Source organism: Balaenoptera borealis (genome assembly GCF_965194805.1).
Source record: "Balaenoptera borealis genome assembly, chromosome: 13".
Classification (NCBI taxonomy): Eukaryota; Metazoa; Chordata; class Mammalia; order Artiodactyla; family Balaenopteridae; genus Balaenoptera; species Balaenoptera borealis.
The window spans coordinates 46,644,508-46,659,281 of NC_138870.1; the positions used below are offsets into that span (position 1 = coordinate 46,644,508).

The 14,774-nt window shown below is 54.9% G+C and overlaps 1 protein-coding gene across 1 annotated transcript; it reads right to left on the reverse strand.

Annotated features, from left to right (window-relative positions):
- Positions 1 to 224: 224 nt before the first annotated feature.
- Positions 225 to 3,471, reverse strand: CD63 (CD63 molecule). Its single transcript, XM_082351111.1, has 8 exons — positions 3,324 to 3,471; positions 2,695 to 2,771; positions 1,563 to 1,751; positions 1,321 to 1,395; positions 1,123 to 1,218; positions 879 to 1,016; positions 551 to 634; positions 225 to 381 (listed from the first exon to the last, which is right to left on the reverse strand). Exons 2-8 carry the CDS (start codon positions 2,758 to 2,760, stop codon positions 316 to 318), a joined length of 714 nt encoding a protein of 237 aa, XP_082207237.1. The 5' UTR covers positions 2,761 to 2,771; positions 3,324 to 3,471; the 3' UTR covers positions 225 to 315.
- Positions 3,472 to 14,774: the final 11,303 nt, after the last annotated feature.

Sequence of the window (14,774 nt, forward strand, 5' to 3'; positions counted from 1 at the left end):
CTAGGAGACAGGGAGGGCAGTGGGCCTCAGCCTCCTCAGGATCCCCACTTCCACTGCCAGCCCAACGAACGCCTTCAGCACAATCCTCCTTTCCCCCAGACACCCCAAAATAGGCTTGCCTTTCCAGAGGTGCAAACAGAACAAGGTCCCAGAGGAGAGGAACATGGATGAGGAGGGGGAAGGGATAAAGTATCACTCTTTAAGACAAACTGAGACTCTCTCTCTTTTCGGTCTGAAAAAATAATCCGTTTAATTGAAAAACCTGGAGTATACTACCCACTCCCCTGGATGAGGGGGCTGAAGAGACTAGACCCCCTACATCACCTCATAGCCACTTCGGATGCTCTTCACAAGGCAGCAGGCAAAGATGATACCCAGGACCTAGAAAGAAAGACAGAGATGGGGGTGAAGAGGAGTCAGGAAGGCAAGGTACCCAGGACCCACCCAAGAGACCCCAAACACAACCAGGGCTCCCCTCCCCAGGCCAGCACCTCCTGCTCAGCACCCTCCCACTGCCCCTAGATCCCAGATGCTCAAGGGCATCTCTCACCTCCACAAAGGCAATGCCCAGGGCTGCTGCAGCCACCACCACCATTTTGTTCCTCAGCCAGCCCCCGATCTTCTCCACACAGCCCTGAAGGGTGGCAGGCACACAAGACACCATCAGAAACTTCCCACCCACCTTCCTTGGACCCCCTGTCTCTCCCCCACCCTCTGTACCTTTCACCCCACCCCTAGCATTCCCAAATTCCCTCCCCATCCCTGACGCCCAACTTCCCAGAGCCCCAACCCTCTCCACCTCCACCCCGGGTCCCTCTTTCCTCCTGAAACATTTCCCAGCTTCCCCAAGTCCCCTACTATCTCAGCCCCCTCCCTACCTCAGTATGGATATCCTCCACGTTGAAATTAATCCCACAGCCCTGAGTGACATTGACACAGCAGGAGTCAGGGACTCGCTTGGTCACGATCAGGATCTTCTCCCAGTCTGTGTAGTTAGCCGCCCCGCAGCACTTAAACTGCGGAAAGATATGGGGGGAAAGGCTGTTAGGTGAACCTCCATCTTCAACATGGAGATGAGAATCTCCCTCCCCCATTACCCCTGCTCCCAGCAACCCCACTCACGTCTTCCTGCATCCTGTCCAGGATCAATGCTGTGTGGTTGTTTTTGGGATAATTCTGCATCTGCTGCCGGAAATCCTTATTAAATTCTGATATCACCTGGGAGTAGGGAGGAGCACTGTTGAGGCCAGAATTCAGGGCACCTGGGTCCCAGAGTATCCAGACCTCTGAGGCAAGGCCCTCCCCTTACTCCCTGCTTACCTTGTCTCTAAACACATAGCCAGCAATGGCTGCAGCCACCTCCACCAGCATGATAAGGGACAGGAAGATGGCAAACTGCAGATGCAAAGGACGGGAGTCACGTTTGGAGTCTGGGTGAGAGGGGCCTGCTGGTCTCGGGAACATTCACCAAGGTTTCCCTCACCCACCCACCCTGACAAGCCCCCTCCAGAGAAATGCCCTTCCGCAGTCCCAGGCACCCAGGCTGGCCCGCACCCACTCACCGTGATCATAAGACAGTAGTTCTCCTTGCAGGCTCCACAGCAGCCCACGAAGGCCACCAGGAAGAGGAAGGCACCCACTGCGATGATGACCACGGGCAACAGGGAGCCAGGGGTGGCCCCCGGGGTGATGGTCTGATTCAGGACGAGCTGGGCCCCTATGCCCACGGCGATCAGCCCCACTGCAAAGGCCTGGGAAGAGGGCAGGTCACGATTCAGAAGACCCACAACCCATCAGCCCTCCACGGTGGAGGGTGGCGGGTGCACCCAGGACACAGGCGGAACCGCGCGCCAGAGAGACCGATTCTCACAGCTCCAGGAAACTTTTGACTACGGGGGACAAGGAGGACGCGTCCTTGCCCCACAGTGAGGGCTGGGAAATTGTTCAAGGCTCTCTGGGAGAAGGCAGTCAGGAGGAACCACGCCTTCCTTCAAGCAGCTCCTCACCAAAAGCAAAAAGAGAAGTTCCCAGAAAGCCTTGACCCCAAGGCACATAATCCTAACAAAGAGTAGTGCTTCCTTTGAGCCTCTTCCTATGGGCCTCTAGGGCTCCCAGAACTGCTCTCTCACTATCCTCCAATGCCCACCACATCCTCATCAGCCGTGACTAGGGTTCCTCAGGCCAACTAGGCCAGGGAGGAGAAGGGAGGAGGAAAAGGGGGTAAAAGTAGCCTGCCCCCTCCTGGACAAACAGTAGCCTCTCCAGCCAGGAGCCCAGGACAGGAGCAATTGAGGTGGGCAGAGCCCTTACCCACCCCAAGCAGCGGGGAGGGGTGATGAGGGAATGGCGAGAAATGAGGGAGTGGAGGGGGTGAGAGGAGGGTGGCGATAGCATCAGGCGGTTGGCTGGTTGCCCCACTGCCCCATATCACAAGAGATTGGGTCACCAGACAGGAAGGGCCCGGAGGGGTTACGGGGAGGGTGGCCGGCCACTGTCGGTCCAAACCAGCCTCAGAGGTTCCTAAAAGCTGGAGGAGGAGAGGACGGCCGCGCTGGCCTCGGTCGTTCCCCGGGCTTTCCTTCCACATCTGGTCCCCAGCTGCCTTCATTCCTGGCCCCTCAGCCCTCACCACTCCGGAGCCAGATCTCCCCGCACCCTGCCAGCGCGCCCTCACCGTCCCCGCTCCCCACTCACGCAAAAGGCCAACAGAAGAACGTAGAGCAAGAACTTGACACATTTCATTCCTCCTTCCACCGCCATGGCTGCCTGGCCTGGGGCAGAGGGGACGGCAGGGGGATCAGAACCGGTCGAGGGGGGATCTCGGCTTCCGAGCTCCCTGCCGGCCCTCGAAACCTTCCCTGCGGGGCCCCCATTCCCGGCCCCTCCCACCCGGAAACCCGCGGTCAGATCCACGTCTCCCAGCCCCCTCTTCTCCCCGCAGGAGAGGGGCGGGGGCGCCCGCCGCCCAGCCCGGACCCCGCCCCGCCGCCTCCGAGGCCTGGGACCCAACCCAGGGCGCCGGCAGGGGCCGGGGCCGGACGCCCAACCTCGGCCCTCCAGCCCCCAGGCGTTAAACAACCCCTCCCCACCCAACTAGTCACGAAAAACAGTCCTCAGCCCCAGCCCGACCCCCAGGCCCTTTCCCCTGGGTTCTAACCACCGCCAAACAGAAGCGCGGCCGGCGCCCCCCCGCCCCGGGCCTCCGGAACTTTGCAAAGTTGCAAGGGCCTCGGGAGCGGCGGGGAGCGCGGCGGCTCTTCGGAGACCCGGGGCAAGCCCCTCCCCACCCCACGCGGAAACCGGCGCGAGCCCCGCGGCCTCACCTTGGCTCCCCGAAGCTGTGCGCTGCTCTCCCGCCGCGGTTCAGGGGCTCTCTAGCTGCGCCCCCCGGCTCTGGCCCCGCCCGGCGCACGGCCCCGCCCCGGCTCCAGCCACAGCCCCCTCCCCCGCCGAGTGGCCCCAGCCTCCCTCATGTGACGCGGGAACAGCTGCGGCCTGAGTCACCCAGCCCGCGTGGGGAAGGCCGAGCCCCCAGCCCGGTCGAGGCCACGTGGCCCCTACCCGTAAGACAGCGCCCACCCCCGCAAAGAGAGAACGCCCAGGGCAGGACCTCGGGGTGCCTGGCGCCCTTCTGGCGCCGCCAGAAGGGTGCTACCTCGGGGTAGGAGAGCGGGACCCGGCGCCGCCAGGTTCTCTCTGGCTCAGGGAAGCGGAGGAGACGTGTGAGAGCCAAAGGAGGGATGAGCGGCCCGAAGTTACTCTCTGAGCGCCCGGCCGGGCGGCAGAGCTGAGTCGAGGTGACAAGATGGTCTTCAAGAGGCCTGCATCCTCCACCCAGAGCCCACTCCCTTCCTCTCGCTCCAACTCCGTTCCACCCCTTCCCCGAGTCAGCAGAGGGCGCTGCTGGCTCTCTGGAATCGGGTAGGGGCAGAATAAACTTTCAGAAAGTCCCCAGCCTCACACCCTGGGAGTCCCCCAGCGTCCTAGAGTGGGTGTTCCTGTCCCTCTCTCTTAGTCCCTTCTCCATTTTCTAGGGCTCCTGAGTAGTGAGCCGAGAAGTGGAGGAAGCCCTTCCCAGCACCATTCCACCCAATCATGGCACGTCAGAGTCAGGTCCCTCCCTCTGGGAGAGGATTGCTGAGGTCAGCTCCCACCCCTCCTGGATCAGCCTGTTAACGGTGGAGGCGTGGGGAGGACACTAAGGCGGGCATGGGATATATCCCCTGGATTTCCCCATCCCATCCTAGCGGACAGCCGAGAGGGCAAGGCCAGGAGAGGACTGGAAGGTGAGGGGGTGGTCTCAAGCTGCCTCCCTCCCTGTGGGCCATGGTGGTCCCAGAAGGAGCTGTGTGAACAAGCAAAGGACAGAACCAACCACCACACCCCTGCCCCCCTGGCCTGGACCCCACCCCTTACGTTCTTCTGGTCCTGCCTGAAGAACCGTTTCCTGAGCCTTCGGTACGTGTACACAAGGAAGGAAACTGTAAGAGCAGAAGGAAGGAGATCTGGGTTGGGCTGAGAACCAGTTTCCAGGATCACAATCTTCCAGCAAGACACACCAAGCCCCTTCTGGACTTTGCTTCCCAGTTATCACGGCAGGCAGGCTGTGGAGGAGGAGCAAAGATGCTGAAGAAAGGAGTATTCATCTGTTTCTGCCAGGCACGTGCCGGGCGCAGGGCCAGCGAGGTGAGGCAATTGGTGGCCCTGTCCTCTGCCAGCAGGCAGAACCGAGCCCACACTGTGAACAGAGGCAGAAACCCCTGGTGGCAGCTGGATGAGCTCAGAGGGAAGGACAGGTGGTGCCTCTGCCCCAGAGAAGAAAGAAAAAGAACGGATTTCACAGAGGTGGGTGGTGCGCTCCCAGGTGACCTTAGACAATAAAAGGGTAGTCGCTCCGTTCCAGGGACAAGGAAAGGGCCAAGTGTAAAAAAGGAGTAGTTTTCAAAGTCCATGGGGACTTCGGTGGTCCAGTGGTTAAGACTCCGAGCTCCCAATGCAGGGGACCCGGGTTCGATCCCTGATCAGGGAATTAGATCCCACATGCATGGCGCAACTAAGACCCGGCGCAGACAAATAAATAAATAAATATTAAAAAAAAAAAGTCCATGACACATTGGGGTTGGCCAGCTCACAGGGCTGAGGAAGGATGTGGTGACAGATGGAAGTGGGGGAAGGTGGTCTGAAGTCAAGATGGAGAAACTTTAGCTACCTAACCACCAAGTATAATGCTTGGTCTTTGACTGAATCTTTGCCTGAACAAACTGACTGTGAAAGACATTTTGGGAACAGCTAGGCAAATCTGAATATAAACTGAGGATTAGACATGAGAAAATAATTTTGTTAGCCGTGATGATAGTATGATTATATAGGAAAATTATTTTTTAAAGATGCATACTAAAATATTTAAGGGTGAGATGTCCTGTCTGTAATTTATTTTGGAATACTTCATAAAACAATAGATGAAGCAAAAAAAGAAGACAGTCTGGGTGACAGGACTGTTGAGAACCTAGTGGCTGTGTGGGGTGTGTTCTAGAGGCAGAGGGGAGAGAGTGAACTCTCTTGGGATTGGCCCTACCGTGAAAGGAGGGATGAGTGCCTGGAGGGTAGCTGGCACATCATGGTCCAAGGGAGAGCTGATGAAGGCCAGAACCAGGGAAAGGAGGGGAAAATCCTTGGAAAGGCCCTTCAGAGGGAAGATCAAAGAATGGGGTGACTGCTTACCTGTGGGAGCAGGAGAGGAAGTGGGAAGAGTCTGAGATGACTCAGAGTTTCCAAACCTGGACGCCCAGGGGAGAGGTGGTTGTCACCCAAGGCAGGAGGCACACGAGGGGCAGCTGCGTGGAGATGTCCCACCTGGAATTGGGGATGTGAAACTCGGGAGGGAGGCGTAGTCAGACTGGAGATAAAAAGTGATTTCTAGGACTTCCCTGGTGGCGCAGTGGTTAAGAATCCGCCTGCCAATGCAGGGGACACAGGTTCGATCCCTGGCCCGGGAAGATCCCACATGCCGCGGAGCAACTAAGCCCGTGCGCCACAACTACTCAGCCTGCTCTCTAGAGCCCGCGAGCCACAACTACTGAAGCCCACGTGCCACAACTACTGAAGCCTGTGCGCCTAGAGCCCGTGCTCCGCAACAAGAGAAGCCACCGCAGTGAGAAGCCCACGCACCGCAACGAAGAGTAGCCCCCGCTCGCCGCAACTAGAGAAAGCCCACGTGCAGTAACGAAGACCCAGCGCAGCCAAAAATAAATAAAATTTTAAAAATATATATATATAAAAAAAGTGATATCTAAATCCATAGATGGGTGAAGGCCAGAGCAAGAGAAGAAAACAGAGACAGAGTTTTGGGAAACCCTTATGTTTAAGGAACATGGGGGAGTAAAGGAGCTGAAAGGGAAAGGAAGTTGCAGAGCTGGACCGCTGCACTCTGCCAGGCACTGTGCTGGCCACTCAGAGCCATGAGTTCATTTAATCCCCATGACAACCCGGTGAGGTCCGTATGATTTGTCCTGTTTTAGAGATAAGGAAACTGAGGCTCAGAGACAGGGAGTGATGTGCCCAGAGTGCAAGCAGGTAAAGGGCAGTGTTAGGATTTGAACCCATATCTCTGGGGGTTCCAAAGCCCGTGCTTTTTCCTCTCTCTCTCTCAGAGGCCAAGAGAAAAGAGAAGTCCATGACAGGAGGAGGGGACAGTGGCCAGAAGCGCCAAATAGTAAAGAAAGGTGAGATGACAGAGAAGGCCACTGGCTGGGGCGGCCTTTTCCAGAGCAATGTCAGGGCAGGATCCCAAGCACCTGCTGAGCGGGGAGTGGAGGCATCCAGGTAGGCAGGGGTGGAGCTGAGGTGAAGGTCAGGAGAATGGGACCCTCCTAGAGGAACGCCAGGGGGAGGGCAGGGAGCAAACTGTGGCCAGTGCAGAGTACTGCAGCAGCTTGGTCACGCAGTGGGAGAGAAAGAATGGGGCCAAGGAAGATAGGAAAGGATGGGGCCAGGGAAACCCCGGAGAACAGACCTGTGTGGAGCTGCAAGGGAGAGGGCAAGAAAAGTCCATGCCTGGTCACCTTCATAGAGACAGAGAGTAGTGTGGTGGCTGCCGGGGGTTGGGAGGAATAGGGAGTTATTTTTCCACTGGGGATGCAGTTTCTGTTTAGGAAGATGGAAAAGTTCTGGAGGTGGATGGTAGTGACAGTTGCACAACACGTGAATATACTTAGAGCCGCTGAACACTTGAAAAATGGTTAAAAGGGTAAATTTTGTGTTATGTATACATAATTTTTTTTATATTTTATTTAACACAATTTTTTATTGAAGTATAGTTGACTTACAAAGTTGTGTTAATTACTGCTGTACAGCAAAGTGATTCAGTTATACATATATATACATTCTTTTTTTATATTCTTTTCCATTATGGTTTATCATAAGATATTGAATGTAGTTCCCTGTGCTATACAGTAGGACCTTGTTGTTTATCCATTCTATATATAAAAGCTTGGGGAATTCCCTGGCGGTCCAGTGGTTAGGACTTTGTGCTTCCACTGCAGGGGGCACGGGTTTGATCCCTGGTCGGGGAAGTAAGATCCCACATGCCTCGATGAGGCCAAAAAAAAAAAAGTGAAAAAAAAAAAGCTTACATCTGCTAACCCCAACCTCGCACTCCATTCCTCCCCCGACCCCCTCCCCTTGGCAACCACCAGTCTGTTCTCTATGTCCCTAACACAATTTTTTTAAAAAGAATGGCCTACCCCGCTAGCCTGGGAAGTAGGCATAGAACCCTGTGTACCTCTGAGTGGGGAGGAGGCTGACCTCAGACTTGGCCTTCACATCACATCCTTCAGAGCTTTCAGCACCAACTCCAAGTGCTAGTGTCCAGAAATGCCACCAAGCCACCTGATTAGCTCAGGCTTCTGTACCTTCAGCGCCTGGCACTGGCTGGTGGTGGGTGAGCTGGAGTGGGCTTGTCCCCTGCCCACACAGCAGAGCCAGGCTGCCCTCTAGCTCTCCAACCAGGGCCAGCAGCAGGGCATGGGGGCCTCAGGTGTCCCAAGCAAGGGTGGTGCCATCTGAGAGCATGTAGGCATCGGCCAGACCCAGTGCAACACACAGTAGCTTGTAGCCAGCGCCCAAGGCCTCCCAAAGCTCAGATCTGTACAGAGTCCAGCGCCTGCTGCAGACACCTTCTCCCCTCCACTCAGCAGGACCCCTGCCTGAGCCCCACTGGGAGGGGCCGGCTCAGAGATAAGACGCAGGCGCCCTGGTAGTAGAGGCCCCAGTGAACTGGGAACTTCTACCTGCAGAAGCCCTTGGGGGCAGGGGAGCATGGTAGAGGAGCCAGGAGGCATGGGGAAGGAGAGGAGGAAAGAGAGGGAAGAGTTGAGGAGGGTTGGAGAGGGGCACAGAGATACAGGAGCAAATAGAGGAGGGTGGAAGACAAGGGAGAGGTTGGGGGATAGGAGAGGGGAAACAGACATGAAGGAGGGGGTGGAGAGAAAGAAGGGGAGGAGACAGGGATGGGAGAGAGAAAGGAAAAGGGTGCATCTCTTCACTAGGGAAGGTAGGAAGGGTGATGCTGGGACTTAAGGTCAAGAGGTTGGGTCTGAATTGGGGGCCTGAGATTTCAATCCAGAGGCCCAGCTTTGGATATGAGGGAGGCATGGGTGCTTGATGGCAGCTCCCAGATGGCAGGGTTAGATCAAAACAAGGGCAAGGTTGGAGATGTTCTGATTGTTGGAGTCTGTGGGCATAGAGAGGGGCCTCCAGTCACTGTGCGGCCAACTCCAACTCTGGGCAAGACTAGGTCAGCGCGCCGTGGTACCCAGGAGAACATCATCATTGCCAAAGTCAGCTTACCTCCTCACTGTGAGGAAAGTAAGGCTCAGAGAGATGAAGCCACTGACTCAGGCACCACCTGCAGATGAGAAACAGGGTCTTGACACACCAGCTCCGGTGCTGGGTGCACCATGTTCGCCGTCAGCAAGCAGCGCCCTGAGGTCAGAAGCCTTGGTGAGAGACATGTTCTGCCCCACGTGAGTGGGTGACTTGGACTAAACTCTTGCCCTCCCTGAGCCTCAGCTTTCTCCCACTTAGGCAGGAGGGAGACTACTCCCTTCCTCACCTCACAGGGCAGTTGTGAGAGGGTCAGAAGAGAATGAAGGGGATCAATTTTGTTACCTTAAGAATGATAAAGTCTCGATCATACCCTGTTTTTAGACTCATGGGAATTAAGATGATTTCACTTTGAGAAATATCTGGACGCCACCCCACTTGAGATGGCCAAGGAAAGGGTTGGGAGAGACAACCCAGCCTCCTTTAGCTCCTCCTACTCAACTTGGCCTTGGCCCAGAGTTCCAGCTCCAGCCCCACCCCACCCCCACCCCCACCCCCACCCCCACCCCGCTGCCAGGCTGGATCCTCAGCTCTCGCCCCCATTCTTACCCATTCCTTTCACTGCTCCTGCGGCCCCCAGCCCCTGACCTCTGGCCCGTCCTCCTCCCTACCCTTGCCTGACTCCCGTCCCAGCCTCCCCCCAGCCCGTGTCACTGTTACAACAGGGTCAATCCAGATGCCCAGCTGGTGACTGGGCAGGACAGGCAGCTGCAGCCCCTGGCCTTCCATGAACCACCTGGACCAGGAGCTCGGCTGCTGTGTGATTCTGGACCAGGACCTGCTCGGGAGTGCAGTGGTCTCCACCTGAGAGTCAGCATGACTAAGGTTTCTCCTGAGAGGGAGCAGACAAGAATCTGGGAGAGGGACTTCCCTGGCAGTCCAGACTTTGCCTTCCAGGGCAGGGGGGTGCGGGCTCCATCCCTGGTCGGGGAGCTGGGATCCCACATGCCTCGCGGCCAAAAACCAAAACGTGGAACAGAAGCAATATTGTAACAAGTTCAATGAAGACTTTGAAAAAATGGTCCACATCAAAAAAAAAAAAATCTTTAATAAAAAAGAAATGAATCTGCGAGAAAGGAGAAAGAGGCAATGCGGGGCGGGCTGGTTAGCCCAGGTTTCTGTTCCTTGAGGCTGGATCAGCACATCTACCACGGGTCTGAAGTCCCTGCAGAAGCAGACTTTGTGCTCAGACCCCTCCTTTTCTTTGACCAACAGCTGGAATAGTGGTGCCTCCTGCCAGCATAGTTGGGCCATGGGGCCAGCCTTGGCCACCGCTCCCAGCAGGACCCCACCACGGGCCTGGAGAAGGAGCAATAGGAAAGAAAGACAGGAAGAGGTGGGCAGGCCTGGGGAGACCAAGAGTGAAGGTAGAAAGAGGGCACACCCGAGGACTGAGAGGGCTGGGCCTGCCCTGAGAAAGTAGGGGGAGCGGATGGGGGCAGGGGCGCTGGAGGAAGATGTGAGTCCTAGTGATTCTCAGGGTTCCCCACTTGTATCCCACCCATCTCCACCCCCTCCCTCCAAAACACTAAGTCTTTGGCTCCCTCTTCCCAACCTCCAACTTCTCCTAGAGGGCCTCGGGGTTAAAGAGGTTAACAGGCCTGCCAGGCAATACAGGCAGGATAATTATAGGGTTTAGAATAGTGGTGTAGGAGAGGATGGTAATTACACAAGGAGGTTCTCTCTGAGGGCTTCAGGGTTTGTGGGCAGGGACCTGGGAGGGACCCATTCCACAAACATACTCTCCCCAGCCCAGAATAGCCTCCCCACACCACATTCCCTGAGGCTCCTGCTGGGAGGGCCAGGAGGGGAAAGCCCCTCCTAGGGAAGCCCCGCTTCCCAGCTGCTTCTCAATGGCCCAGCCTTTCCCCTCCTTGGAAAGACCTGCAGTGCCAGGGAATGAGTCCACTGACCCTAGTAACAGGGTCTTTAGGAGGACGAAGCAAGAAGAGATGGGATTAGAGGTCATGAGTTACTGCCCACTAAGCCCAGCTCTGATGGACAAGGCAGTTTCAGTGCATGGTAGCAGTGCAGGATAGCAGGAGCCCCTCCTCCTCACAGTGGCTCCCCTTTGCTGGGGTCTGCAGCCCTGAAAGTGGTCCAGGTGTCTCTGGCCTCGAACCCTGGTGACCAGCACCTGGGACCTGCAGTTCCTTTTCTTGAGGATGTAACATAAGGGACCCTCTACCCAGGGCTACACAAGCACCTCTTGCCTACAGCAGCTCTTGAAACCTCATCCCTGCTTCTCTCCCAGCAGCTCACACCCTTCAAAGCTCAGTGCCTCCCTTACACCCCAACCCACATTTGCTATGAACCAGTCAGGACCTTGAAGGAGGCGGGCCTGAAGGTTGCCTGGGTAACACCGGGAGAGGGGCACCCTTGGCAGGAAGACAGTTGCCTGGGAGACCAGGGCAGTGGGCGGGGCCCTAAACCCTGGTTAGCTAGTGTTGTGATGAGGAAGGATCTAAATGTCCACATCTCTCCAAATTCCTTTTCAGTAAAGCCATCAGGGTCCCCTCCTCGGGACTGGGTCTAGGGCAGCTGGAAGTCTGAAGCTCCTGAAAGAGACCTCCCAAGGTTTACCTGCAACTCAAGGGAACCCAACAGTACCGAGCCGGAGGGAACTCAAGGAAAGAGGCAAGATCTAGGAGGGGGTGGAGAGAGAAACAAGGCTTAATACATTATGATATAGAACTTCTTGAACTAGAAATCTAAAGTGAAAATACACAAAGTATGCAAAAAAAAAAAAAAGTCGTTTTAGACCCACCTCCAAGCAGAAATTCCCGATTCGACCACCAGATGGAAGTCTTGCCCACTCATTGGATTAAATGCAGTCCTGTAACCCGCGGGAGGAAGCCAAGAGGCAGAAAATCCTTTCTGTCTCACAAGTTCCAGACTCTTGCTCTCTAGTATTTGGCAGATACCCATAACTCCTTATGGCGATAAATACACAGTTTTCTTTCACTAACCTGGCTCTGACCAGAGCCAGTGAGCAGGGTTCATTCATTCTTTATTCAAAGCCGTTAAGGAATACTTTGGTGAAAAAAGCTCCCGCTCTCTTGGGTCTCACAGTGTGAGGCTGATAAGTTGGGTAGTAGTAATGACTAATTATCTCATTTAGAACTGTGTGTCAGGCAGTTAATCTTCATAACTTTATGAAAGAGGTACAGTATTGTTATCTCCACCTTACAGATGAGGAATCTGAGGCATAGAGCCAAGTTCACACAGCCAGAAAAGGGGGAGAGCTGGGGCTTGAACCCAGGCAGCCTAGTTTGAGTTTAGAAGCTATGTGATTAACCTCTGTGACACACAGGATGGTGCAGGTATAGCTAGGAGTAGCATCTACTCTAGTCTTGGAAGTCAGGAATGGACTCCTGGAAGACATGTCCAGAATCTCATCTATACTGAGACCTGAAGAAAGAGTAAATTGGGGGGGGAGGGAGGGAGTGGAGGTAGGAAGGGGAGTTGTTCAAGAAGAGGAAACAACTTGTGCAAAGATTCGGAAATGATCAAGAGAAAGAGGGTGAAGGCTACATCCAGGTTTTTGACCTGGATGACTGAGTGTCATTCACTAAAACAAAACAGAGCAGGATGGGGGCACAGTTCAGGGGAGAGAAGTTCTCTGTTTACCATATTTAAACTATGATATTTGAGGGTGTGTCCAGATGGTGATATCAAGGAGGCATCTGGCCCCTGAAAAAGGGGGCCAAGTCTTACTTATCTTTGCATCTCTCATAGACCTGCCGCTAGCTACATGTTTGGTAGGGAAGTGAAAGCTGGGCCACCTCCTCTGAGGGAGAAAGAGGTGACACCACCTCTGCTCTCAAGGAGTTTGCAATTTTGCTGAGGATATGACATCAGAGAAACATTTTGGAGAACAGGGTATGCCAGAATATGTGGTGAAGGTAATCACTGCTCTGGGAAATCAGAAAAGAAAGCAAATAATCATGAAAAAGAAGCCCATGAAGGCCACTATTAATTGATTGTTGTGTAATCCTCACAGCCAGTTGAGGGCAGGCAATGTGATCCTATTTTATAGATGAAAAAACTTGATGAAATGTTGAGATGCTCGTGTCTTGGAGGGAACCAGCTGTCTAAGATTTTTGGTTTTTTTGCTTTTTTTCATTCTGCTGCAGTCTTAGTTCCTGCTCTCCATGGAATGGATCATCTCTTCAAAGCTCCCCAGCTTGGTCCTCCTCATCCCTACCCAACCTTCTTCCTTCACACCTGGACCCCCAGTTTCTAACCTCATTCCACTCCAGCTCCCCAGACCAACTCTGTCCTTACACCCAGTGCTCCATCTAATGCAAAGCGGAAACCAATGTCTCTCTGTTCTGCCTGAGAAGCCCAGTAATGTTCATCCACGTATTCAGTAAACATTGTGTGTGCCAGGAAACAAGCAAGATCTGATCTGATCCCCTCAAATATTTTCAATCTACTGGTTATTTGTCTATTGACCTCTAGGGCTTTAGACTCAAGAAATCAGCCTGAAGAAACTGAGGTCTGGGAAGAGGTATCCAGAACCAGAAGTTAAGCACTTCAGGGGCATTTTAATACCTTGGCACTCTTATACTCTGCCCTCTGGCTGTACCCAGGGTTACACCTGAAGACTAGGGCTGGTCCTACATCTGGGTTTCTCCCCTTGGGACTTACTTTCTCCAACTAAGGCATCTGAAGGCAGACCTCCCTCTCATCCTCACCCCTGCAACTACAAGCCCCTTCTCAGACTTCCAAGACCCTGCAGATCCAAAAATCCAGAGGTCCAGATTCCTCTGCAAGCACAGTGGTCTCTGGCCCTGTTTCCTCCCACTCCTCCCCTAGTGGTCCCCACTTCCTGCCTTTTCCAGCCTACTGACTCCCTTATCCCCTTATCAATCCTCAGTTTCAAGTACACATTCTTCCCAGCTCTAAGTCTTCCTCTGGTCTCAGGGCTTCCCACCACCTCTCCACCTTCTCAGATTGTCCCTGGTCTCTTCTTCTCCTATTCTTCCTCACTAACCCCCATGTCCATCTCTTGCTTCTTGATCCCCCTGATGAGCCCAGCCTGATGCTTCCCTCCACACCCTCCCCACTTCTGGTACTGGGCTACTTCTGATAGCTGGGGCTCCTCTGGGCTCAAATTCACCTCCTCCCCCTTGTGTTCTCAATGCTCCCACCAACGCTGACTCTCGTCGCTGGGCTGTCTCTGTTTCTTCCCTCGGGAGTCTCTGTCTTGCCATCTCTGCCTTCCCCTGATCCTCTGTGTCTGCCTTCTCTGTGTCTACCAAGGGGCTCCCTAGGTATTGCCCAGTCTCTGGGCCTCCCCCGCCTCCCCCTCCTGATTTCTCTCCCTCTCTCATTCCCAGGGTTCTGGTCTCCGTCCCATCAGCTCCTCTGCCCTGTTCCCATCTCTATGCACCCCTGACCTCCTGTGGTCTGGATCTGTAGACCTCCAGCTCTCCTCCTGTCTAGCCATACCCCCTCTCCTCCCTCTAGTCTCTCTCCCCTATCTTTGTCTCGTGACTCCCCCACTAGTTATGCCTGTCACTTTCCTTCACTGTCTCTAGTTAAGTCTCTCCTCTCTGTGTCTTCCCCCCTCTGACCCTCTTCCCCCCCCCTCTTTGTCTCTCCCTCCTCTTCCTCCCGCTCTATCTCTGTGCCTCTGGTCTGTGTCTTCCCCCTTTATCTCTCAGTCTCTCCTTGGTCTCTGACTTTCTCTATCTCTCCTTTCCTCTCCCCCACCCCAATATCTCTGTCTCTCCGTCTCTCTGAGCCCTCGCTCCCTCCCTCTCTCTCTTTCCTCGGCTCTCTCCGGCTCCCTCTCTCGCCTCGGATGACAGCGCTGCCTCTTTTGTTGGCTCCGCAGCCAATCGCGGCCGCTGACGACACGGGGGCCGGGGCTATAAAGGGCC

Bases quoted from the DNA above. Each gene is read 5' to 3' on its own strand.
- CD63 (XM_082351111.1), bottom strand. From the start codon at position 2,760: ATGGCGGTGGAAGGAGGAATGAAATGTGTCAAGTTCTTGCTCTACGTT. The intron at 1,752-2,694 runs GTGAGTGGGGAG...CCCTCTTCCCAG, and splicing joins TTCTTCTGTTGGCCTTTTGC to GCCTTTGCAGTGGGGCTGAT. The intron at 1,219-1,320 runs GTAAGCAGGGAG...CCCTACTCCCAG, and splicing joins GCTATGTGTTTAGAGACAAG to GTGATATCAGAATTTAATAA.